Source organism: Bos indicus, chromosome 12 (assembly GCF_029378745.1).
Source record: "Bos indicus isolate NIAB-ARS_2022 breed Sahiwal x Tharparkar chromosome 12, NIAB-ARS_B.indTharparkar_mat_pri_1.0, whole genome shotgun sequence".
NCBI classification, from domain to species: Eukaryota; Metazoa; Chordata; class Mammalia; order Artiodactyla; family Bovidae; genus Bos; species Bos indicus.
This window is the reverse complement of record NC_091771.1, coordinates 50140354-50167108: the sequence shown is the minus strand read 5'-3', so window position 1 is coordinate 50167108 and position 26755 is coordinate 50140354. Positions and strand designations below refer to the sequence as shown.

At 37.0% G+C, this 26755-nt stretch overlaps 1 protein-coding gene across 7 annotated transcripts in view; it reads left to right on the top strand.

Moving 5' to 3' along the window:
• Positions 1–26755, top strand: part of TBC1D4 (TBC1 domain family member 4) — a 210753-nt gene that overhangs the window by 168145 nt on the left and 15853 nt on the right. For 5 of the 7 annotated variants that reach the window (XM_070800342.1, XM_019971563.2, XM_070800343.1 and 2 more), the window contains 7 exons: positions 346–510; positions 4535–4558; positions 9512–9669; positions 11923–12132; positions 15621–15779; positions 20012–20170; positions 22944–23188. In XM_070800342.1, coding sequence (XP_070656443.1) covers positions 346–510; positions 4535–4558; positions 9512–9669; positions 11923–12132; positions 15621–15779; positions 20012–20170; positions 22944–23188 — 1120 coding nt within the window. The remainder of the gene's footprint in view (positions 1–345; positions 511–4534; positions 4559–9511; positions 9670–11922; positions 12133–15620; positions 15780–20011; positions 20171–22943; positions 23189–26755) is intronic. The other 2 variants (XM_019971564.2, XM_019971565.2) reach the window with 2 other exon arrangements.

Here is a 26755-nt window from a genome sequence, read left to right as displayed (position 1 = left end):
CCTTCTGGAGCTTGTTTCCTGTAATTATTTGTGCTTTCCTACTTTTTCCCCTTGAAGTATCTTTTGCAAGTCAAAATAAACACTTTCTGTCCTAAAATTGTTAAGAGCATTTTAGAGACAAACACATTTGCTGAGAAACACTGCATAGATGAGGAATTCAGTTTGTGAAACAATGAACCGGGTCATCATCATCTAATAGAGAACTGCATGCATATAAATTTTTTCCATATAAATTCAACTTTGATTACATTAATAGCAAGAACCTGTGTATATGCTATTTCATAGTGAATGAAGATTGTTCCAGAATATAACTTAAGACGAATTTGCTGTATTTTCTGTACTCAGCATCCTTCCACCAGCTCGGCGCATGCACAAGGAGTGTAATTCTTCCTCCAGTCTTCCAAGTCTTCACACTTCCTTCTCTGCCCCTTCCTTCACTGCCCCCCCTTTCCTGAAAAGCTTTTACCAGAATTCAGGTAGACTATCCCCACAGTATGAGAATGAAATCAGGTGAGATCAGTGTCCTCTGTTTGCAAAGCAACCTTTCTGCAGTGATATACTGATATGTTACTAAAAAGTGGCTAATTGATTTGAGTGACATGAATGCATCTGTGTGTTGTGCCTGTTCTAACCAGTTTCTAATATATTGGCTCCAGTTCCAATTAATTTAAAGAAAACCTTTACAAACAAGTGTTTCAAAGCTTTTTGATGACATGATTATCTTACTTTGGGGACTATATTTTTGTACTCTTTGTGTGTTTCTTTGCCTTGGGCCCCACAGTCTGAGCTTTATTTTGTTTGGGGTAAGACCTATGCAAATATATACTAAGCAAACCTCCCCGATCATGTTTCTCTCTTTTTTTCATTTTTAGCTTCTCTGGACATATAAAGCCACTTATTTAAACAGCTGTACTAAAGTAATGGATATTATCTATTTTTATTATTAAATATATAGAATATTTCCTAGGTGTTTCACTGGTTTTTCAATGACATAGACTTACTTTTCTGAGTCTGAGCATAAGTCACATAATGGCTACAGGATCATATTGATAACAACTCCTTCTGGCAGCATGAGGGATCTCTTGAATTATGTAGATGTTCAGTTTTGTTTTTGTCCCCAGTATTGAAAATGCGTAACCTATTAAATCTTGTTCCTTACTGTTATAACTACACAAAATTAAGTGTGGTGATTTTTTGAGAATTACCATTAGATAATTTTTGAAATTCTGAATTCTTACTGATCTTGCAGATTCTCAATAGGATATTCTAACCTTTGGAAAGCAGTGGATTAAGCTGGAAATTCTCAAGGGGTTGTTGTTGGCTTAGAATTTTCTGAGATTCATTTTTATTTTTACGTGTAGCTTAAGCCATCCTTTTTTTTATTACTGTATAATATTCCATTTAATACATCACAATTTATCCATTCTCTTGCTAATGGATATTTGGGTTGTTTCTATTTTTTGATAATTGATAATTCTTGCAGTCAAGGAGAGGGATACATGCTGTCAACCAGCCGGTGTGCCACTAAAATCTTCTTGGGTGTTCTTTTGGCCTCCTTTCTTTTAGACATAGGGAATTCAAAAAGTTAGTATAATTAGGCAATGTGCATTAACTTGTTAAACTATAATAACCCTTGAATTATCTCTGAATGTCTTTTGTCCATGTATGTTAAGCTCTTTTCATCCCAAGGCAGGCAATTAATATTGGATTAATAAAATTTTGAATCTGAACTGTCCTTTGAGTTAGTACAAAATTATGCCAAAATATTGAATTTCTATTGAAGAAAGTTGACAAAGAATTGATTTCAAAAGGTTTTTACAGGCTCAACCTTATGTGAGAAGAATAAAACCATAAAAATTGCATTATGTATATGGAATATGCAATGAATTTAGAGAACTGATAGTTTAGATAATTGAGAACCGAGAAAACATTTTACACATGTTAACATTAAAAATTTCAGTCTACCTCAGCTCTATAGTTCTACCTATTGATAAGAATACAGCACTTTCAGTGACACCCGTTTTCAGGTTCCTGCTGTTATATTAAAGAGAACATCTAGAGAATTCCTGTTTTCTTCCAGAAACAGAACCACGTCTGAAGGTGACAGTTAGGGACAGCCACCAAGAAGGTCAAGGATTAGCTGTGAATAGGTTATAGAGTACAAAAGCAGTGACTATAAAAGATTATCATAGTTGTTAATTTCGGCTGAGGTGTATGTATTATTCTTGTGCCAAGCTTCCCTTAGCCCACTACACCTCATTCTAATAGGAGCGTATTGAAGTCAGAGGGCAAATATTTAATTTTGCATTGAAAAAAATGTACCTCCTTGTGGTGATCTTCTTTTAAATGCTATATTTAGGCATGTGGAGAACTTTTAAGTTTATAGGATCATTAAAAACATCCTGTCTTCTGAAATGTGTAGTGTTTTCTTGGTTCTGAGGAATTCTAAAAAATCAGAGAGCACTTTCTGGTATGTTTTTGTTTCCTTTTTGTACAGTGTTTTGTAATTTGACAGCTTAGAATCAATAGGCCAAAAAGACACTTAAAATTTCATGAAAGATTATGCCAGTTGTAAGCATCTGGCTCCATGGATTATCACAATGAACATCCCACATCACCCCCACTCAGTCAACACATGGAATGCTGCCAGCACCCTGGCAGCTCCTCCCATTTTCCCACCCAATCTCTACCCCTCATCCTGACCTCAGATACTATAGTTTAGTTTTGCCTGGTTTTGAACTTTCTATAAATGGAATGATACAGCATAAATTCTTTTATATCTGGCTTTTTCCACTGAATAATGGTTTATGAGCTGTATTCTTTTATGTGTACTTCAGTTTATTCATTTGTATTGCTGAATAGTATTTCATTTACTACATCACAATTCATTCCTTTTCCGGTGGACATGGAGGTTATTTCTAGTTTTTTGTTTTTTATAGAGTACTCTCCCTGGATAGGGGTTTCCCAGGTGACTCAGTGGTAAAAAATCCGCCTGCAAATGCAGGAGATGCAGGAGACACGGATTCTGTCCCTGGGTTGAAAAGATATCCTGGAGGAGGAAATGGCAACCCATTCCAGTATTTGTGCCTGGAGAATTTCACAGACACGGGATCCCGGTGGGCTACCATCCATGGGATCACAGAGTGTCGGACACCACTGAGTGGCTGAGCATGCGTGCATGCTCCCTGGATATTATCCATGTCTACATTGGTACATACTTGTGCATTGTTAGTAGCTATCTACACAGTAGCAAAGTTGTTGGACAGAATTCACTCTTAATAGGTTTATTTCAATTAGTCAGTCACTTTGACATAAATTTACTACAGCCTTGGAGAGAGATTTTTTTTTTAATTAGTATTATAAAATAGCTTAGATTTATAGGAAAATGCAAAACTATTATGGAGAACTGTTAAACCTTTATCCAGATTCATCCATTTTTAACATTTGCCACATTTGCTTTATCATTCTGTTTCCATGTATACATGCATATGTATATGCATATATATTTTGTTATTCTAAGCCATTTGTGAGTAGATTGCAGATAACATGTCCCTTCACTCTGAATCCTTCAGTGTGTATTTGCTAAGAATGAAGATATTCAAGAGTGTGGCTTTAAGCCAGGAATTTCTGAACTCTACATCTCTCATTATCACTGGTTTCAGAGAAAACATCGTATGCTCACAATTACCATGATATCTGCAACTATTCAAAATAGAAAGAGGTCCATAAAACTATGTAATATAATTTTCATTTGGGTAGCTCATATCTTATGAGAGGCATAGTGTGGATCTGTAAATATTCATAGTTAAGTAAAGTATAGAGTAGGTTAGCACATAGGTTAGCAAATACTATTTAAAGAGCATGATCATTTGAAATTTGAAATTCAGATAGGCATCCTTCTCCAGGACCACTATTTTGAATTATTAAAAACATGTAGATTATTGTTAAGCAGGCTGAGAAAAAGAAACCAAGATGCTTTTAATATCATGGTTTACTTAGTAGTAGGTTCATTTGTATAACAGTGAAATGCTAAAGGAAAGGGAGTACATATATGTTTCGTTTTACCTTACTTCAAGTTAATTCTTAAAAATTCGATGTTATTTCATTGTGTAGTAGCTGACATATAATTATGCATAATCTGATGGTACATTTACATAACATCCATTTAGCAAATATAATATATCCTTTTATAAAGAAACATCTGTTTCCTCTTATTGTTGCTTCTCAGCTTTTGCGCCTATATTTGAAAAATTTGTATTGAAATTCACTGGTCAAATGATAGTCATTACATCTGCTTCTAAAACTTTTCAGTGACAAAATAGGTTTTTGCTGACAAGTACTTTGTGGTGTAGTTTGGTTCTATAGTTTTCTCATATTATCTGATAAGAAAATAGTGTAATTACTCATGGTACAATATTGAAATTATTTGTACTTTATTGATGTCTTATGGGAATGCCTTTTTATTCTAAATCCTGGTTTTGGACATCACTCTTTTCCTGTGCTAATTCCGTTCCTTGTTTTCCTGTGGTACTAGACAAGACACTGCTTCAGAATCAAGGTGATTAGAGGTCTAAATATTTTCATTTACTAATTTATTAATTCTTCCAACTGATTATTACCATTCACTTAAACAATCAGTTTTGGCTGTCTTCTCCATGCATGGCATCCTTCCAGTGATGTGAAGGGTATATAGTAGGGGAAAAATGACTCCTGGTGTAATCAAAGATTATGAATGATCATATAAAAGATTGATTGTAAACAAATCCTGTTTCTACTCTATTCCACATTGACATTTCCTTAGGACTCTGCTGTGGCCCTCAGTAGAGATTAATTCAAATTTGAAACTAATGGAAGTAAATGAATTTGCTAGTTTGGAGGTACATATGTACATTTAAGGAGTCTATTTCAAATCCCAAGTAGATGCAGAAATAAGAATCCTAAAAGAAATCAAATCTGATTTTCACTGAAAAATATTCTTAGTCTGTTTCTGTTCGTCTTAATTGCTGACACATGGGTTACTTTGAGACACTGCTGTGGCCTTCCAGACCTTCCCCTGGGCTGGACACAGGAAAACACCTACTTCCTTTTTATGGAAGTCTGACCACATCTGTGATGACATTTCTTCCTCCTGACACACACGCTTTTTGTGGTAAATGTCCAGAATCACTGCTGAACAGCTTCACTGAAAATGATTATTCTTTCCTAGTTTCTATGCTTTGCTCATGTCACAAGCCCAGTGGAAAACAGATGTTCCTATCTTCCTGTTGGGGTCACTGACATTTAGATTTCTTCCTAATGGGAGTTAAAATCCAGTATAAAAGATTATACAATCCAGTATAAAAGATTGGGCTAGCATGAGATGTTCAAAGAAAAAAAAATTATTTGGGGCCACATTGATAAGATAAAAAGTGACTGAGACTTGTAATTGACCTACATTTTTTAATGGTTGCATGTAAGACCATTTCAGTAATATTTCTTATCTACTTCCAAAAGCCTAACAGAAATGTTAAGATTTTCTGTGTCCTTCTAGAAGGTTCTACTATAGGCATGGAACTAGGTCTGTGTTTTACCTTAGTGGTCATCTGGCCTATTATTTTATATATGGTTAGACTGAACCCCAGAAATGTTTAATATCTTGCTTGATATAATTTATATAACATTAAGTTATAAGAATGTGAGTAAGCAAATGAGCTCCCTAGAGATATTTTAAATTCCAATGCAAAGAACATAATTAAAAAAATTTTTTTTCATTTAGTGTAGAGTTTAGGAAATAAAATTCTTTGTTCTTGTTCTTTTTTTGTTTTACACATTGATGAATCTATCTCATTTGATTCAGCTTAATTGATTTCCACTCGATTAGCTTATTCTCAGTTTTATTTAATTAGTAAAGATATTCCATAGGATAATAGATGGGTACCCAGTTGAAACCAGGGCTTACATAAGCTATTAGTCCACCTAAAGTAATTATGAATTAAATTGTACTATGAGCCTTGTGGGAAAAACTCTCAAATTGCAACACCGTGTTACTCCATGCAGCCTTTCTTGAGGCATTTACAAAGAGAAAGCCTTTTCAGATTTCTGTTAAGTGGTTTTCTTTCTGTTGTTATTGTTTAGTGGATTAGTTGTGTCCAACTCTTTTGCGACCCCATGACCTACCGGGATCCTCTGTCTATGGGATTTCTCAGGCAAGAATACTAGAGTAGGTTGCCATTTCCTTCTCCAATATATGTTGGTATATATATTAATGTGTTTTCTATTTGATCCTCCTATTTTAAAATAAAAAAGTGTTTACATTTTGAAATCCAGTGGTTTCAAAAGAAAACAAAGTGAGACATTTTACATAAATGAACACATAATATAATAATACTCTATAATAATGTAAAATGACATTATTCCATTAAAAAAAAAAGGGAAGAGAAGTACTGACCTAAAGACTTAATGCTAATTACAGACTGATTTTTTACCCTAGAAATACAGGGGAACCTGGGAGTCCTGACAGCTTTATTTTTATGAACCAATAGGGCTTTGTCTGAACTAATGCAAAGGGTGTTTAGCTTGACATAGTAAACTACAAAGCCTAAGTGTCTGGATTCTGGATTGCCCGGGTTTGAATCCTGACTCCCCCACTATATCCCTGAGACTGTGGGCAAATGACTTAGCTTCTTTCTGCCTCAGTTTTCTCACTAAAAATAGGAATTGTAATACCATCTACCCCATAAAGTTGCTGTGAGGTTGAAATAAGTTCATACTTATGAAATGCCTTGAAGAGTGCCTGACACATTTTAAGTTTTTAGGATTTTAAGTTTTAGATATTATGAAATTTTCAAATAAGCGAGCTGATATAAGGGTACATTATGCACCAGTTTTATAACCTATTCCCCCAAAATTGTATATTTTACAGTCAATAATGAAAATGACATGAGTTCTTCTCAATTGTACTTTTAGTACTACCCAGACACTTGCTATGTTATTAACACTGAATTTGAAAAGATCTTTTTAATTCCAGCATTAAAATACAAAAGTTTCAGAATCCCTTTGCTTTGGTTTATTCTAATTTTGTTATTATATCTACTAAGCATTAAAAGAAATTACTATTTATTGAACACTTATCCTGTGAGGCATTGAAATTGTTGCTTTTACATAAGTCACTTAGCTTCCTAGGATTAACTTATAAATTGGATACTCTTAGGTCAATGTGTTACTATCTGGAAAAAAAATGCCTTATGTTTTTTATTATGTATTGTCATTGTTAGTACCTACCATTGACACCTTAGTCTGTGCTTTTGGGAAATGAAGCTATTAGAACTTTTTGCCAGAAAAACTTGAAAATCATGACTATCAACAAAAGATTTTAAGAAGGTAGATCTTTTATTTATTCCTGACCTGTCAAGGAATTTATTCCTGACAAGCCAAGCCAACATGAGTTTGATTAAACTCCGGGAGATAGTGAAGACCAGTCCTTGGGGTCACAAAGAGCTGGAGACTACCAAGTAACTGAACAACAACACAGTATCGATGTATTCCACAGATAGTTGTTGAGTTTGTTGTTCAGTTGCTAGGTCGTGTCCAATTCTTTGTGACCTTGTGGACCATGGCACGCCAAGCTCCTCTGTCCATAAAATTACCAGGCAAGAATACAGGAGTGGTTTGCCATTTCCTTCTCCACGGGGTCTTCCTGCCCCAGAGATTGAACCCGTGTCTCTTGATTGGCAGGTGGGTTCTTTACCACTGAGCCACCAGGGAGACCCCTTTGGTTGAGTGCTTACCATTAATTACCAGTTGCTATACTAGAAGCTAGAAATACATCCTTGAGTTGGGCATTTAACACATAACTGCCAAACAGTTATACAAATAGTGTTATACAAATGAAGATACAGGGTCGGTTAAGAATGTTTTTTAGGATATAGCTATTATAAAGAATGAATTATAGTTCCCAAAAGGAAAATATTGAATTAAGGCTTTCCAAAGGGGAAGTAAAGGTGGTCATATCCAGTCGGTATTACAGAGAGTGGTGAACTGTGGACACAAATTAAGGTTATAACATTATCCAGGATACATAACAAAATGGGCTTGACTCTACTGGGATGTGCGTCAGCTACTTTCTGAAGTATCATGTCACTTGCATGTCACTTGCTGTCTGTGAAGTAGCTCAAAAGTATGTCTTTTTCCTAACCTTAATTTACCTAATCTAGAAAGATAGATCAAGATTAGAAACAACTGAATGACCCGATAACTGTTGAGTATGGATATGCAAAGTAAATACAAATACTACAGACAAGGGCTGACTGGGTTTTCTGAATTCTGATTGTCTCAGCCTTAGGGAGTTCCTCTGAGTATGTTAGTGAGGTGGTGGCTTTTCTAGCTGAGTTTCATTTCTGCACTAATACTGCTTGGTTCCATCAGAAATTTCGCACCTTCACTTGTTGGAATCACCACATGCAAATATTGTTCATCATTCTCTTAGGAAGCTCAGAGACTTTAAAATGTAAAACAGCAAAATATTCCCACCACCATGAGTGGCAACAGTTATTGCATGGTGTTTCAGCTGCTAACATAATTGGTCTCAAAAGTTAAGTTTGAGTCATAATGACCTTCTTAAAAAAAATGACCTTTTCCTGCAGATAGCCCCAGCAGAATTTAGAGTACTCTTTTCTAGAAAATGAAATTCTTAGAGCAGACCAGCATTACTGTATGTTCATATTACCAAGCATTAAGGTAGAAAGATGTGACATCCCCAACTGCCTACCTCACCCCTGCTCCCCTAAGAAAGTTAAGGAAGGTGATTCTGGGGTCAAATAATTAAAGCAAGTTAGGGAATTTCTGTATACTATTTGCCTTTGGTGAGTCACAGTGCATGCCTGCATATTATGGTCTCTAAGAAGTCCTGCTCTAAAGAAATCTGTTTAGTATTTTAAAATGCAACCTATCCAGTTGATTTGGCCACACTTTTTTCTTTAGTATCACTTAGCAGTAATCCCAAGGTTGACTGTCCTGTCTGTCTTCAGGTTACTTTCTATCATGATCCAACTATTGGTGGTTAATACTTAGAGATGAATTGTAATAGTTACAGGCAACTAGAAGCTATTTTATCAGTCCGTTCTATAAAAGCTATAAGAAAAGCTCTTTATGATCTTTTAATAAAGTATTTACAATGTTTAGAATATACTACTTATTAAAATTCTTTCAGCAAATGATGAGGTCATTAGTTAAGCAGCCTTTGCTCCTCTGTATAAGCGCTCCTATTGCTCAGGATAGAACTTGGAATGGTTGGCTCCTATGGAAAGAGTAGAAACAGGTGAGCTTCTGATAGGTGGGCTGTGCCTGGACTGCACCTGTCCCAGGATGTCATGGCCTGGGTGATCCGTGTGCCTCGCGATGCATCGCTCCATGTTGCCTGTGGCTTGTGCTTGCCCCTGGTAGAACTTGTGAATGGCTTGTGCTACCATTTTGTTATGAAAGATCACGTTACGCGGTTTCCTTTACAAGTTATCTATTTCTGTGCTTTCCACAGTGATGGAGAGGGGAGAAAAAGGACCTCGTCCACCTGCAGCAATGAATCCCTAAATGCTGGAGGAACCCCCGTCACTCCTCGCCGAGTTTCCTGGCGGCAGCGCATCTTCCTCAGGGTTGCTTCGCCCATGAGGAAATCTCCCTCAGCGATGCAGCAGGGTTCGTTCGCCAGTCACTTACCCCTCACTACTATCGTAGACTCAGAAATGGAAGGGGTGCTTTTTGTACAAAGAGAATTAAGTGATTACGGTAGAGAAGTAACGTCTCTATTTTACATCCGAGCTAGTGGATATCGAGATAGTCACGTATCATTAGAACCTGTTAGACATACAGTGAATGCTGTTGAATGAAGGAAGGAAGGAATGAATGAATTTCCAAAACCTGTTTGGGGGCTTACTTCATCATGCAGAGGGAACTAGAGTAGTGATAGAAAAGAAGTCAGAGATCTTTTTATTTTTGGAAAAGCAGCATTTTTTACGAGTCACACATAAAGTCACATAGAAACACTGAACGATAAAGAAGTGGATGTAGGTACGCTCCGTAGACATCAGCCAGCAGAGAGCTCCTGCAGCTCTCTTTCCATATTAGACCTATAAGAAATTAAAGTGAAATATACAAGGGGGTGAAGTAAGTGTAACAAGGAACAGAAAGATTTAACAATGATGAGAATACTAAAATAACACTAAAGAGAATTTGAGAGAGAAAGGAATAAATAACTTTCATGGGAGATTTTAACATACTCCTCTCTGAAAATTAAATCTAAAGAAATTAAACATAGATAATATTTGAGAAACACAATTGAACAAGCTTGATCTGATATTTGTATAGAACCTTGTCACCTATAGAGAAAATTTATTTATTTTCAGCACACATGGAATAGTTGTAAAAATTATTTATGTAATTGGCTGTAAAGATTTTTAAATGAATTCTAGATAATCTTGATTATTCATACTATATCCTCTGATCACACTGCAGAAGGAAGAAAGGAAGGAAAGGAGGAAAGGAAGAGGAAGAATTAGAGGGTAACTAAAAAATGTCATGTGTTTAGAAACGGAAAACTGTTTTCCTAGAAACAAGAAGGAAGAAAATATGATTGGATCCCTCTGTGTCAAAATTGAGTGGTATTTAGAGGGCAGTTCTAAAACCAAGAAAGCAAAAAGTTTTAAATTCATACAGTAAGATTTTTAAAATATTATTAAGGAAGTAAATAATAAGAGTAGTGAAGTGATGTTGCTCAGTTGTGTCCGACTCTTTGCGACCCCACGGGCTATAGCCTACCAGGCTCCTGTGTCCATGGGATTTTCCAGGCAAGAGTACTGGAGTGGGCTGCCATTTAGGGAAGAGGTCAATTAATAAAGAAAACAACCCAAGAAAACAACGTTCCTAGAGGCAGAATTAACTCTGCTGGGGTGGTCAGAGAATGTTTTTCAAAAAAAGTTAAGTATTTTATTTAAACTCATTGCTGGGAGACATCTTTTGAGAAAAGGGACCAGAAAAACACTAGAGTCATTGCAGAGGACTTTGTGGGTCAGGGAGTCATGAGAAAATCAGCATCGTGAGGGCAGAGGATGGAGGATGGAGACAAGAGGTTGGAAAGATTGAGGCTAAAGTCTAAAGCGATCAATGTGCTATTCCCGGGAGTTTGGACTTTGGGATATATGCAACCACTGAAATGTTTTAAGACACAGAATCATGTTTGTTAATAGGAAAATAAATTGGCCAACAGTGCAAATGATGGCCTGGAATGAGGGTGAGAATGAACTCTGGAAACTGGGGAATAGTGTTGCAGGGGCTTCCTGGGTGGCTCAGGGATAAAGAATCCACCTGCCAACTCAGGAGACATGGGTTCAGTCCCTGGGTCAGGAAGATCCCCTGGAGAAGGGAATAGCAACCCACTCCAGTATTCTCGCCTGGAAAATCTCATGGACAGAGGAGCCTGGAGGGCTACAGTCCATGAAGTTGCAAAGAGTCAGACACGACTGAGTCCCTTGTTTCAGGAGTGAGCAGAGAGTTCTGAGCCAGGCTGTGCCCAGAGTCACTCAGTTGTTTTTTGTTTTGTTTTGTTTTGCACACTCAGAGAATATACATAGATGTCAATTGCAGAAGTGTTGAACCCTGGGGAAAGGCCAGGTCATTTTGGAGCACCTATCTTATAGGTCATTTTGTGCAGAAAGAAGAAGTAGTGACATCATCCATGCTTTCATTTCAGCAGAGAGGGAAATCTGAAAGGGGAATTCAGTCTAGTGAATTGACTCACATCATTAGTTCCAGAAACTGACAGTTTACTGGGAGGGCAGCTTTGTGTACAGCTTTAAAGGCGCAACACAGGAGGAGAGAGCGTCAAGTTCAGAGAGGACTTGTGTGGCCTGGCTTCTGACTTTGGAATGCCTCTCACTGTTTTCTTCTCTGCAGATGGCCTGGACAGGAGTGAGCTGCTGCCACTGTCCCCTCTTGCTCCAACCATGGAGGAGGAACCTCTAATGATATTCATGTCTGATGAAGATGACCCAGAAAAGGGTGAAGAGAGAAACAAGTCGGAGGAACTGAGGTGTTTGTGGAGAAAAGCTATACACCAGCAGATCCTGTTGCTTCGAATGGAAAAAGAAAACCAGAAACTTGAAGGTTAGCTATTCAAACGGGGCCAAAGGGCATGATATGATACTGTAATTTAAAGGTGTAGTTTGTTAATACTCCGCCCCACACTCATTCTCCATCTGTATACACACTTTTACTAGAATAGCTACTGATGAAAATTGTTACTTTCTAGTTTTTGAGGTGGTCATGACAGGGGAAAGGTTAGCCTAAGAAATCTGTATTTCTGTTTGATAGATTTAAAACATCAGATGCCTTTTGAGTATATTTGTGTGATAGAAGGTAATAGAATGTATATAATATGAAGTCAGTGGCTTTAATATGACTGAAAGTTTAACATCTTTGTGTATAATTTAAAAAAGACTTAAACATGAAAAAGTAAATTCTCTTCAAATATGATTTTCAAACTTCAGGTCAATTGTATTCATAATATGAGAAATATTCCTATTTCAAATAAATTATATTGTATCCAATACAACTAATTATCTATTAACAAATCAAAAGTGCTATGTTTTGTTACTATTTTATGAATTTTCTATTTAAAAACCATATTGAAGTCATTAAAATTTTAATTGGACAGTTTATAGCAGCTATTGTACTATTCATAGTGCTTGACTATTAAATTTATGAATACCAAATGCATTAGAATGTGTTTTCCAGACTCTGAAATAATGATGTCATTTACCCCAGTGCTGATAGAATCACACACAGGGAGATGTGTAGACAGTACCAAAATCTGAAACATGTATTAAAGCCCTTATCTTGGGCAAATCACTTAATAGAAAGGGCCTTTTTTCACATTTCTAAAATGAATGGCTTAGCTTATGCAGGCCTTTGACTTTTAAGATTATTGGAAAATTATAATCTAGGTTTTTCTCTGACTTGCTTTTATTATGTTGTCTTTCAATGAAGCTTGTTTTAGTATAGGCAGGTATTCACATTTCTGTGTTCACCATCTAAAGATTCCTCTTACTATATCTATTGTTCAACTAAATTTTTTACTTTTTAGTTTGCTAGGGCACAATTTATTTTTGCTTAACACTATATTCTTAGCAGAATGAAAAGTTTATAAGACTTTTAAATATCTTTAGGAAACAAATCTTTTCTTTCAAATTAAAAAAGCAATTAATTGTTATTAACATAGCTTTTGAAAGTTTGATGTGATAAATGATATGCCCACTCAAGCTTCCATAGATTTTGAAAGGAATTTATGTTTTTTGTAGTTGATTATATCTTGAACTAACTCATAAACAGAAGAAGAGGTTGAAAAAAGATGGTTATCATTTTCTTAAAACATTTAAAGCATGAAATTGGATTTCATTAACAGGAGTATGTGCAGTAGAGTATTATATTAAATACTAATGGATAATTTTAGAATCATAGACTGTTTGAACTGGAAATGGCCTTAGAGATTATTTAGTTCCATTTTTCATTCTGCAGCTGAGTTAGTGACTGGCTTGGGGATGCTAAGAAAATTAACCTAAGGTCAAACAGTGTTATACTGGCAAACAAATATGAAAATTCCAGTTTATTTACCACAGTTTTTAGGCTTTTTCCCAGTACACCATATTGTATTTCTCAAATATATAGCTAATATAAAGAAATTGAATGTTTTACTATAAATGACTGCATATTCTGTGTATTATATATGGCTGTATAAGTTGACAGAATAAAAGAAGAGGTGACATTTAGAATATATGATCAGAAACCTTTGTCAGTTCTGTTTTTATTTCTGTACTTAAGTAACAAAGACAAAAAAAACCAGCTTAACATATTATAAATGTTAGCCAATGGATAAGCATTTTTTCATAGTTCTTTTGTTCTTACCTCGTTAACCAGGGCAGATATTAACTATTCTTACTTAGCTATTCCTACTTACTATTCTTACTCAGGGTGTAGATGATGGTTATTATTATTTTAAATGAATAATGATCCAGAGAAGGTTGGAGAAAAAAAATCTGAGGAAATATGCTTCATCCATTATGAAAAATATAATTAGTAAAGTTATATATAGGATTATGTTAATTATTAGCTTTCTCTATGATAATCCTAGAGAAATATAAAACAAATTGTTGCAGTTCAGTTGCCAAGTCATGTCTAACTCTTTGCAGCACCCCAGGCTTCCCTGTCCCTCACTATCTCCCAGAATTTGCCCAAGTTCATGTTCATTGAATCGGTGGTGCCATCTAACCATCTCATCCTCTGTTGCCCTCTTCTCCTTCTGTCTTCAGTCTTTCCTAGCATCAATGTCTTTTCCAATGAGTCAGCTGTTTGCATCAGGTGGCCAAAGTATTGGAGCTTCAGCTTCAGCATCAGTCCTTCCAATGAATATTCAGGGTTGATTTCCTTTAGGATTGACTGGTTTGATCTCCTTGCTATCCAAGGGACTCTCAAAAGTCTTCTTCAGTATCAGAGTTCAAAAGCATCAGTTTTTTGGCAGATACTGAAAAGCAAAACTAAACTATGCTAGAAAGCCATCTAGTGGTATCTAGGAGGAATTTTTGATAGTTTGATTTATCTTTTGATTATGTGTGGACTTATTTTTACTGCCCTGCCAGAATAGTAGTCTATTATAAGATGGTTTAATTCTTTTGAAATGGCTTCAACACTAAGTAAAGAGTAATACTCATTCTGCTATTTTTGTGCTGTCGAGGACTTTGGATGCCTGACAGAGATTTGTGTTGCAGGAGGTAAGCTGGCTGAGCCCTGGAGCTTCAGTGATTACAGATTACACTTAGAGCTTCTGTTCCATGTGGTCCTAATGAGAGAGAAGAAATATGCTTCCATGTCTTTTCACCCTTCTCCCCTTTTGGAATCAATTCTTCAAGATAAAGCTGAGGTGTAGATACTGGTTGCTTTTATAAACATTTCTTTTAATGAACTCTGGGCTTAGATTTTAGACAATCAAGTCAGAGAAAATTTTGTATTATTTTGAAAAATGAAAATGTTAACTTCAGTGAAATGGACTTTCCTCTTAAAGATGATTAAAAATGGACACAGGAATATGTAACCTAGTGTCTGCGTGGCTAAAGACAGTGTGGGTAACTCTGGAAATAATTATAAAAATGTATCAGGCTATCATGATCAAATATTTATCAAATCAGGGTTAGCCTGAGGCATTATTTTCTCATAGATACAGGATATAAAACATTAACATTTTAATGGTATTAACAAACTGTCACTTTTGTAGTTATCTATCACATTTGTCAAATATTTGAAATTTCTAGCCTGGAAAACATGGTTTGTTTTTTATGTCTAGGAAATTTGTCATCTGTAAGATATAGAGTAAAACCTCCTTAGAAGTTATTCCTGTGTCTTTTTTTTTTTAATACATGAAATGACTCAAAATTTGAGAACTTTTCATGTATCTTTCATTTTTTACAAAAATTTTCATTTTGAGAAAATGTTAGTGGTTGATTCCTAAAAGCCATATGCTGAGGTTTTACAAAGGCAATAAAACATTACAAATTCTGTGTTTTAAAACTTAATAGTCTTAATGGAAACTCTTTCTTTCTTAGCAAGCAGAGATGAACTGCAGTCCAGAAAAGTTAAATTGGATTATGAAGAAGTTGGTGCATGTCAGAAGGAGGTCTTAACAATCTGGGATAAGAAGTTGTTAAACTGCAGAGCTAAAATCAGATGCGATATGGAAGATATTCATACTTCTCTTAAAGAAGGTATTCTGGATCATCTTAATCATCTTTTTTTTTTTTTTTGAAAAGTTTCAGAGATTGTTTTGACTCATCCAGCTTAAGCATAATTTTCTCTTTGTCGTTTCCTATAAAAAAAAGGAAAGTAGTTTGTTTCCTCCTGTAGTTAGTGACTATGTTGGTAGGAACATGGTGCTAACGGAAGTCCTATCCCTGAGGAGATAGCAGGCACGTTTTCTACAGTTTCCTGCCTCTTCAGTCAGCTGTTTTCAACTGAAGAGTTATCACTTACTAAGGAAAGAGCATGTGCGTTAGTACAAATCTTTAATCGTATCCATAAAAATATCTCGAACTTATAAACTTGACTCGTTCCCTTTATTTGCTCAGAAGTATTTATATATATATATATGTTCACCTACATGTATGTGTTTAAACAAATCTATATTATTAGCTAGCAATCAGTTGTCCTACCATCTATTTTTTCTTTTATTTATTTTTGAAACATTGCTTTTATTCAGCCTTATATTACACTGCCGCTTTGTCATATAAAATGACTGACATTTAAACTTCTTAAATTTAAAGTTAAAACTAACGTGCGAATTGCTTACTTGTGGTTTCTGTGACTCAGATTCAGTATATTAAAATGAGAATCTCTATGACCTGCTGGGCATAAAATAAAGATCCCAAGTTAACTTGATCATGAATCTTAAAAGCCTATGATAATGTGAAACTGTTGCATAATTAAGTTAAAATTAAGGTTAATTTTGTAAGATGCTGTGTTTGCAAACCTGGTACATGTTCTTTTTCCTTGAAGATATGGACCTCCCAAAGATTTCTACTGAATGCACTGTTTGGGAGACAAAATAGTGGCTAATCAAATGTGTGTGAGATGTAGATCACACTGTTCTTCGGTATGACTTGCAGAGATGTTTTAGAGGTGCTCATCTTCCCATTTCGTATAAAACAGAGTTGAAACTTCTTAGCATTGTGCCCACAGCTCTCCTTGATCTCTCCTTTCATTTCTCACCTCACTTTCTACCTTTCCCTACCTTGTAGCCTGTGCTTTGAAGATGCTAACTAATCTGCATCCTGGTATGACACAGGCCATTTCTTTATTTCTTCCTTTTTTTTTAAAATAAAGATATTCTATATTTTTTAAAGCTTTAAGTTTTTGCTTTTCATATTAACCCTTAGTCTTTTCAAAAAATAATTTTTCTTTATTTAGTTTTGGTTGCACTGGGGTCTTCATTGCTGTGCACGGGCTTTCTCTAGTTGTGGTGAGCAGGGACTGTTCTTTAATTGCAGTGCGTGGGTTTCTCATTGCTACGGCTTCCCGTTGGAGAGCATGGGCTCCAGGGTCCTGGGCATCAGTAGTTGTGGCACACGGACTTGGTTACCTCTCAGCATGTGGGGTCTTCCCGGACCAGGGATCCAACCCACGTCTCCTGCATTGGCAGGCGGATTCTTAACACTGGACCACCAGGGAGATCTCCCCAGCTCTTTCTTGATTAGATGCTCCCTTCCCTCCCTCTTCTGTCCTCTCTACCTTCTCCCCATTTCCCGGCTCCCCTTCTTTCCATCACATCTTCTTCTCACTCCTCCTCTGTGCCCCCTTTCTCTGCCCCTCTCAGGGCCTCCATACATTCTTCTTGCCAGAGTGATTGCTGCCTACACTCCCAGCCTGGAGAATCCTGTTCTCCCTCAGCAGTCAGTTTAAATACCATTTCCTCAGAATGTCCCACCCCCCAACCCCAAATAAAATAGTTTTGCTTTGTTATTCTTTCTCATGATTTTTTCCCTTTAATTGTGCTTACCATAGTTTATAATTTTGTATCTACGTGTTTATCTGTTAAACGTTTTCTCACTGCCCCCCTACACTCCTAGCACCCAAGACAGCATCTTACATGTTATTTACTAAATGAATGAATGAATGAATGAGACTAATTTTCCTGAGAATGGATTTATTCAACTCTCAATGATGAGGTTTCTTCAATGCCATGCTCTATTCTCTGCTATATGTTAGATGCTCAATAAATATTTAACTAAGGTGAATTACCAGACTTCTCTGGTGGTCCGGTGGTTAAGAATCTGCCTGCCAGTGCAGGAGCACAGATGTGTTCCCTAGTCTGGGAAGATTTTACATTCTGTGGGGCGACTAAGCCCAGGCACCACAACTACTGAGCCCACGCTTTAGAGCCAGTGCTCTGCAGCAAGAGTAGCTGCCACAGTGAGAAGTGGACACAGTGCAACAAAGAGAAAACAACTGTTTTCTCGCTGCAGCTAGAGAAAGCCTGCATGCAGCAGTGAAGAGCCGACACAGCCCAAAATAAATAAGGTGAATTTCCTTTTTGAAATTGTTATTGGATGGTTAACATAACAGCCCTCTCCTTAACAGTGATCCATTTAATGGGCTAATGAAAGTTACCCTCTAAAAATGACTTTTTATGTAAGATCATTCATTCATTCAACAAATATCTAAGTAGCAAGGTATATTCTTGGATTTCATCATTCAGAGATGAAAATATGCTGATTATTCTCAGGGAGTTCACCATCTAAGTGAGGAAACTAGACAGACATACAGTATAGCACTAACTCTAATCCAATATGCTAATGTTACAGTCCGAGTCACATAGTATGTGAGAAGGGAGTCTTACTCCTAGAGATGTTAGGGAGAGTTTCTGCAGAAGAATGACATACAGGCTCATTCCTTAAAGACAAATGGAGATATACTAGGCGATCAACTGGAGAAGCTTGGAATTCCATAAAGGTAACAGTAGAAACAAGAAACTGGAGGTCTGGAAATAACCATAAGCTTCTTGAGTATGTGAATACTTAGTGTATACTTAATATGGCAGGGAGTGGGAGGTAATGGAACTAAAAATAGTAGTTTCAAGGCATACCCTGTGGAGGACCTTATAATTCATGTTCAGGAGCCTGTGGTGTAGTTTTTGGGCAAGAATACTTTCAGCTTCTGCAGACTGTGACATTGCATTCCAAAAAGATTAGTGCCGTTAAACCTTCCTCTACCCAGCTAGATCTCAGGAACCTATCCCATATCTAGTCTTTTTGGACTGAAAGCAGTGAAATAAAATTACCTTTCCTGCAGAGAATTGAATTATGTCCCTCCCAGTGCTTTACTTCATGTCCCTTAGCATAAAAAACATAGTTTTAACATACTGTGAATTGCTTGTTTTGGTTTTCAAGCACACTGGAGTTACTATTTCATTATACATGAATGAAGCATTATATAGCCTAGCTCCTTTCTTCTCAAAGGCTGAGTGACATTCTGGAGCACTCCCTTTGTATTGTATTTACCATTTTTATTTCATTTTTTTGTGGACCGTAAAAATGCTATTTAATTCTCTTTTACAAAGTTACTTTTTAATGACAGATATTTAGAAATCAGAGTATGAATATTAGCATTTGTTACTAGCTTTAAACCAAATAAAAGGTGAAAATAAGCAGTCATACATTTCAGTATTTTACAATTTGGCCTCTGAAACTAGAGTTTGGATTCTCAACTGCACTAGCTATGAAGACCTGGGAAGTGACGTAGCCTCTTTCTGCCTCAGCTTTGCCACCTGTAAAGTATAGATAGTAGTAATTACCTGTCTCATTAAGTTATTTTCTGAGCACCTGTGAATAGTTGAGGTGCAGTTTCTGTAATTGCAATGCTCAAAAGCTGCTGCTGCTGCTAAGTGGCTTCAGTCGTGTCCGACTCTGTGACCCCATAGACGGCAGCCCACCAGGCTCCCCCGTCCCTGGGATTCTCCAGGCAAGAACACTGGAGTGGGTTGCCATTTCCTTCTCCGATGCATGAAAGTGAAAAGTGAAAGTGAAGTCTCTCAGTCGTGTCTGACTCTTAGCGACCCCATGGACTGCAGCCTTCCAGGCTCCTCCATCCATGGGATTTTCCAGGCAAGAGTACTGGAGTGGGGTGCCATTGCCTTCTCAGGCTCAAAAGCTACACCTCCTCAATACATGTTGTATTAGGTTCTCAATCAGTAGTGGCTGGTATTCTTGTTAATATTGCCATTATTTCCTCATTATTTGAGGGTTTTCTTTTGTAAGGCAGCAGCTAGAGGATTAAACTTGGCAAAATATGCTTGCACACTGTGTGATTGTAGCCTGGCACACAGGACACGTGTATGTATGGCTGTGTGTATGTGGTAGTATGGCTGCATTATAGTTAATCAGTTGTGATTTAGCAACATCATTCCAGTCTTCAAGGCCTTGCTTTCTTATCTCTTTGATTGCAGGTGTTCCCAAAAGTCGACGAGGAGAAATCTGGCAGTTCCTAGCTTTGCAATATCGTCTGAGACACAGATTGCCTAATAAACAACAACCTCCCGACATATCCTATAAAGAGCTTTTAAAACAGCTCACGGCTCAGCAGCATGCTATCCTCGTGGATTTAGGTATGTCTGCCGTATTGATTCTAATTTACGAAAGTAAACAATAGGTCCTTTTGTTGAGTTTTTTTTTTTTTTTTTAATTTGGTTTTTGGTGTTGATAAAGATGATCTGTTGGTCTGCAGAGTTGCTGACTTTGTTCTTTCCTGTGGGCATATCAGCCTTATGTCTGGTTGAAAATACCCTTAATGCCTGCATGTGGAGTGAAGTCTTTATCCTCAGACTTGTACTCTGAAAAGAGTCATCTTGTATTTGAATCGTTATAAAGGTCATGTTCTTGGGTGCTCTCAGTTCTTGTTTTTTGAACAACTGACTTTTTTGGGGGATAGACAATTATTATTTTAGTCAGCACTGGTCTTGAAATAGGCTAGAGCAGGTTTAAAGGGGCACCAGAAAATTTAACAAGGTCTACTAAATATTCTGGACATATTGCTGAAAACAAGCTTTTGAATAAGCCTTTAAAAAGCAATACAGTATGTGGTTAGGTTGTGGAAAATCATGAATACATCTTTGGAGGATGAAATAAGAATTAACTGTCCTACTGCTATGTGAATTTCCAGCATTTATGGCAGCATTATAAAGTCACCCTTTTAAAAGCTGAGTTTCAAATAACTTATGGAAAGCAAAATGGTGTAATAATTTAAAAAATAATGTTGTCTCTAATTTTTCTCTAAATTAATGTTATATTGTTATTTAAAAATATGTAACTTACTGAATTAAATTGACAATGACATTTGAATTATCTTATATATATCCCTAAAAGTTGATTTATTTAAGGTGGCCAGATATGTTATTTCAGCCCATATGGGAAAACAAGGGATTGCTTTACATTGAGAGGTCACTTCATTTCAGGCTGTATAAAAATCACAGGGCAACACTGACCTCTGCTCCTTTGGATGACAAACAACTTCTGTTGGGAAAAGGCCAATTAAGTTAATATTTTTTGAGCCCAGTAGAATTGAAAAGGAGAATTTTACTGAGAAACTGAAAACTTCGGTTTTTGTCCTGATGCTACCACTGAACAGTAGTTTTAGGGAAATTACTTTGCTTCTGAGTTTCAATCCTCTCTCTTAAATGAGGACAATGAGCCAGTCAATCACTGTGAATCCCCGCAGATGTGTGGTTCTGTGACCGGAAATGGATAATGAGTCTAGAAATTGGGATGTTGAATTTAGAGCTAGTCAAGATACCCTAAAAGATAAGGAGATGATGAGATCACATTACAGGGGGAAAAAAAAGCCTGGTCAGAAAAAAATGGAACCAGAATTAATGTCTTGAATGGACAGTATATTTATAGTTTTCTGTAGCAAGCATTTTAAGTGAAAAAGTAAAATGATAATTTTAAAAATTGCTTATTTGACTTTGCTCATAGTCATCTGTGTTTCCTCAGCACGTTCTTGTTAATTTCTCATATCTTTCCCTTTATTTGCTCTGCAGAAATAATCTTATCAGTTCCTGGGTGTGTGTGTGGGCGAATCACTTTTAAGCAAATCTGGTGGAAAACATTAAAAAATCTGGCCTTCTTATAAGTTCTAACCCTCATGAGTAATCATTGCACAAGGAAGCTAACACTCCCTTCATTTTCATGACGCAAGGAAAGTCCCAAACCACTGTATACAGCTTTAGGGTGAAGATGGGTTTGTTTCAGTGTTCAGTACCAACTTTTTAGTGATCCAGGACTAACTTGCTTGCTGAAGTGTCTCTGTGGTATTTTTGTACACAGAAGTGAATTTTAGAGGGGAATTTATTTTAAATCAGCTTGGCCCTTCATTATCCTTGACCTTCTTGGATTATACTGAAAATAAAAGAGGTCTGCATGGCTCATAGATCAGTTCAGTTCAGTTCAGTCACTCAGTCGTGTCCGACTCATGGATGGAGGTAGTTTAAGAAACAGGAAGCCAAGAATACTTGAAAACAAACAAACAAACAAAAACTGGGGTATTTCCTGAATGATAGACTGACTATAAAAGAAAACAACCCCAAAAAGTCCCTCTACTGTCATAATGTAAGAAAAGCAGAAAGGAATCTGCTATGGACTACTAAGATTTCTTCTTAAATTACATGATACCATCTGTAGAATTCTGATTTCAGTTGTTGTTCAGTCGCTAAGTTGTGTTCTGTTTTTTGTGACCCCGTGGACTGTGACACACCAGACTCCTCTGTATTCCAGTATCTCCCGGAGTTTGCTCAAATTCATGTCCATTAAGTCGGGGATGCTATCAAATCATCTCATCCTCCGTCTTCCCCTTCTCCTTTTGTCTTCAATCTTTCCCAGCATCAGGGTCTTTTCCAATGAGTCAGCTCTTTGCATCAGCTGGCTAAAGTACTAGAGCTTCAACCTCAGTCCTTCCACTGAATATTCAGGATTGATTTCCTTTAGGATTGACTGGTTTGATTTCAGTTAGTGGGTGGTTTCTATGTGAACTTAGAATTAGCCTTGATTTACAATCAGAATAAGTTTTATATTCTATTCCCTGAGATCTTTTCTGAATATGTCTTTGATTTGTTTATGAACTTTTTTCCCCCTAAAAATAAGTGCTTATTAGCATTAGTTATTTGCTCCTCTATCACATACATGGAGATGGGGTGATGGTCTGGCAGGTAGAACTTGGGACTCTCTAGAGGGAGAAAGACTCAGTTAGAGGGGTAGGTACTCCAGGTGATATTCAGTACTGGAAAAGAGCGTTGATTTATTCCTCGAAATTGCTGAATTGCAGTTTCACTCTGGACTCCAAAGCATCAGGACATCTCAAAAATATTTTTCTTTTTTCTCCTGCAGGGAGAACGTTTCCTACTCATCCTTACTTTTCAGCACAGCTTGGGGCAGGGCAGCTGTCGCTCTTTAATCTCTTGAAAGCCTACTCATTACTGGACAAAGAAGTGGGTTACTGTCAGGGGATCAGCTTTGTGGCTGGAGTCTTGCTTCTGCACATGAGTGAAGAGCAAGCCTTTGAAATGCTGAAATTCCTCATGTATGACCTGGGCTTCCGCAAGCAGTACCGACCTGACATGATGTCGCTGCAGGTGAGTGGTGGGTCTTCACAAGAAACAGGTAAAAATCCTAGCGGAGCCCTCTTCTGATTTATAGTGAAAATTTAAAGAAATTTGGGCCCATTGTCTTGGAACTTGGATAAATGCAGAGGCATGTTTTGGTTCATGGTTTTACTGTGGGATTTGCGATTTTGCTAAACCGGTAAGTGTATGACACCCATATGCAGAGTAACTTTTCCATAGTTTCTGAAGCAGATAAATAAGCCATTCGAGTGTGTCCTCAAGTCCCTATTTCTTAAGTCTACCAGTTGCCTGGAGAAAGTATCATCTTTGCTCACTTTCCCTCATCTTATCAGTTGAAAAGAATCATAGATATTTTATTTAAAATCTAAAATTATAATGCCTTATTCTTTTACTTTGAGTGCATCATTGGCAAATATCTATATTGTGTTTCTTCTCAAACTTTCTATCTCCCCCCCACCCCGCCTTATCTTAATAGTAGACAGGCCTTTATAGAGGAAAACGTGTTCAGCATCGGTGGCGCTTTTTCAGTCTGCTTTTCTTATGTTCTGAAGAAGAACATTAAGATTTTTCAGTTAAGTAGTGTATTCACTGCCATTATTATATTTCAAACTTTCTGTTTATACATTTCTCCTCTCTAGTTTAAACTTCACTTTCCTTAACATGCTGTTTTCTAACAAAAAGTTCAAATTTTCACTGTAGATACGATATCTTAAACAACCACTACCTTGCAATTTAAAGCTTTCAGACATAAAAATATAAGGGAAGGCTTTAAAGAGAAAAATGTGTCAGGGTTCTCCTCCCGTGAAATGAGGTAGACATGATGCCGAGTTCGTCATAATATTATGCTTTAGATAAGAACTAAAATATAAAATATTTTTATAATTACAAAAATATACTTTTAAATATACTTTGTACTGGTTCCCAGTGATCAGTATTTGCATGTAGTATTTCAATCTTACCAATCCTTGGGCAAAATGATACTTTATTTTCACTCTATGAATGTTATGGTAAGTGGCGTTTTCTTGAGAGGATGAGTGGAGAGGGAGTGCTCCATTTTTTATTATTAATACTTCTTCAAGATGGAATTTTTGGCGGGAAGATAAGGCTTTGCTCTCAGTGTTGGGTTTCAGCTGTGAGTTCTTATGAAGGGTGTACAGAAATCCTGATTTCAGGGTAGAGAAATCAAATACAGTGATTCATGAAAGTGAATGTCTCTCAGTTGTGTCCAACTCTGCGACCCCATGGACTTACACAGTCCATGGAATTCTCCAGGCCAGGATACTGGAGTTGGTAGCCTTTCCCTTTTCCAGGGGACCTTCCCAACCCAGGGATCGAACCCAGGTTTCCCACATTGCAGGTGGATTCTTTATCATCTGACAGTTGATTCCTAGTTGATGACTATTCGTAGGTCTATAAACATTCTGCAAGTGAAATAGTAATAACTATGGAAGGTTTTATTTTTTACCCTATTTCTAAACAGTTTATTGTGCCATATTGTATAGGAAGCATTTGGTACCCTTGTATTTTCAGAAGTAACAGTTTGGAATCTGCCATTAAAATTTCAAAGAAAGGAGTCACATGGTCTTGATTCATAAATTAAAAGGGTAGATACAGATATCACTTTAAAAATTCAACCTTTTTCCAATTTGAAGAAATTCCTCATCAATTTGGCATTATAAAAATTCACATACACTGGATTTATATGTTGATTTAATATGACCCACAATTACCAAGAAATATTTCCTGTCCATAGTTATGAAAATGAAGATGTTTAAGAATCTGTGGGGACAGTGTTCTTAGAGGCCATGAGACTGGGAATCTTAACTGGAAAATAGAGCCTTTTGATCTGTAAAGTGAGATGCAACACTTTTCTACTTTCTAGAACAGAAAGTGTTTCTTTTTCAATCAACATGATATTCAGAACTGGAAGTGGCAACAGGGTTAGGATCACTTGATAGGATTTCTGATTACCTGCATGGTGTGAGCTTGGGCACTGCAGTTCAGTTCAGTTCAGTCACTCAGTCATGTCTGACTCTTTGCAACCCCATGGACTGCAGTATGCCAGGCTTCCCTGTCCATCACCAACTCCCGGAGCTTACTCAAACTCATGTCCATTGAGTCGGTGATACTATCCAACCATCTCATCCTCTGTCGTCCCCTTTTCTTCCTGCCTTCAATCATTCCCAGCATCAGGGTCTTTTCCAATGAGTCAGTTCTTCACATTCAGGTGGCCAAGGTTTTGGAGTTTCAGCTTCAGCACCAATCCTTCCAATGAATATTCAGGACTGATTTCCTTTATGATGGACTGGTTGGATCTCCTTGCAGTCCAAGGGACTCTCAAGAATGTTCTCCAACACCACAGTTCAAAAGCATCAATTCTTCGCTGTTCAGCTTTCTTTATAGTCCAACTCTCACGTCCATACATGACTACTGGAAAAACCAAAGCTTTGACTAGACAGACCTTTGTTGGCAAAAAAATGTCTCTGCTTTTTAATATGCTGTCTAGGTTGGTCATAACTTTTCTTCCAAGGAGCAAGCATCTTTTAATTTCATGGCTGCAATCACCATCTGCAGTGATTTTAGAGTCCCCCAAAATAAAGTCTCTCACTGTTTCCATTGTTTCCCCATCTATTTTCCATGAAATGATGGGACCAGATACCATGATCTTAGTTTTCTGAATGTTGAGTTTTAAGCCAACTTTTTCACTCTCTTTCACTTTCATAAAGAGGCTCTTTAGTTCTTCACTTTCTGCCATAAGATTGGTGTCATCTGCATATCTGAGGTTATTGATATTTCTCCCGGCAGTCTTGATTCCAGCTTGTGCTTCATTCAGTCCAGCATTTCTCATGATGTACTCTGCATATAAGTTAAATAAGCAGAGTGACAATATACAGCCTGGATGTACTCCTTTCCCGATTTGGAACCAGTCTGTTGTTCAATGTCCAGTTCTAACTGTTGCTTCTTGACCTGCATACAGATTTCTCAGGAGGCAGGTCAGGTGGTCTGGTAGTCCCATCTCTTGAAGAATTTTCCAGTTGGTTGTGATCCACACAGTCAAAGGCTTTGGCATAGTCAATAAAGCAGAAGGAGAGGTTTTTCTGGAACTCTAGTTTTTTCAGTGATCCAACGGATGTTGGCAGTTTGATCTCTGGTTCCTGCCTTTTCTAAATCCAGCTTGAACATCTGGAAGTTCATGGTTCACATACTGTTGAAGCCTGGCATGGAGAATTTTGAGAATTATTTTGCTCGCATGTGAGATGAGTGCAATTGTGTGGTAGTTTGAGCATTCTTTGGCATTGCCTTTCTTTGGGATTGGAATGAAAACTGACCTTTTCCAGTCCTGTGGCCACTGCTGCATTTTCCAAATTTGCTGGCATATTAAGGGCAGCACTTTCACAGTATCATCTTTTAGGATTTGAAATAGCTCAATTGGAATTCCATCACCTCCAGTAACTTTGTTCATAGTGTTGCTTCCTAAGGCCCACTTGACCTCTCATTCCAGGATGTCTGGCTCTAGGTGAGTGATCACACCATTGTGATTATCTGGGTCATGAAGATCTTTTTTGTATATTTCTT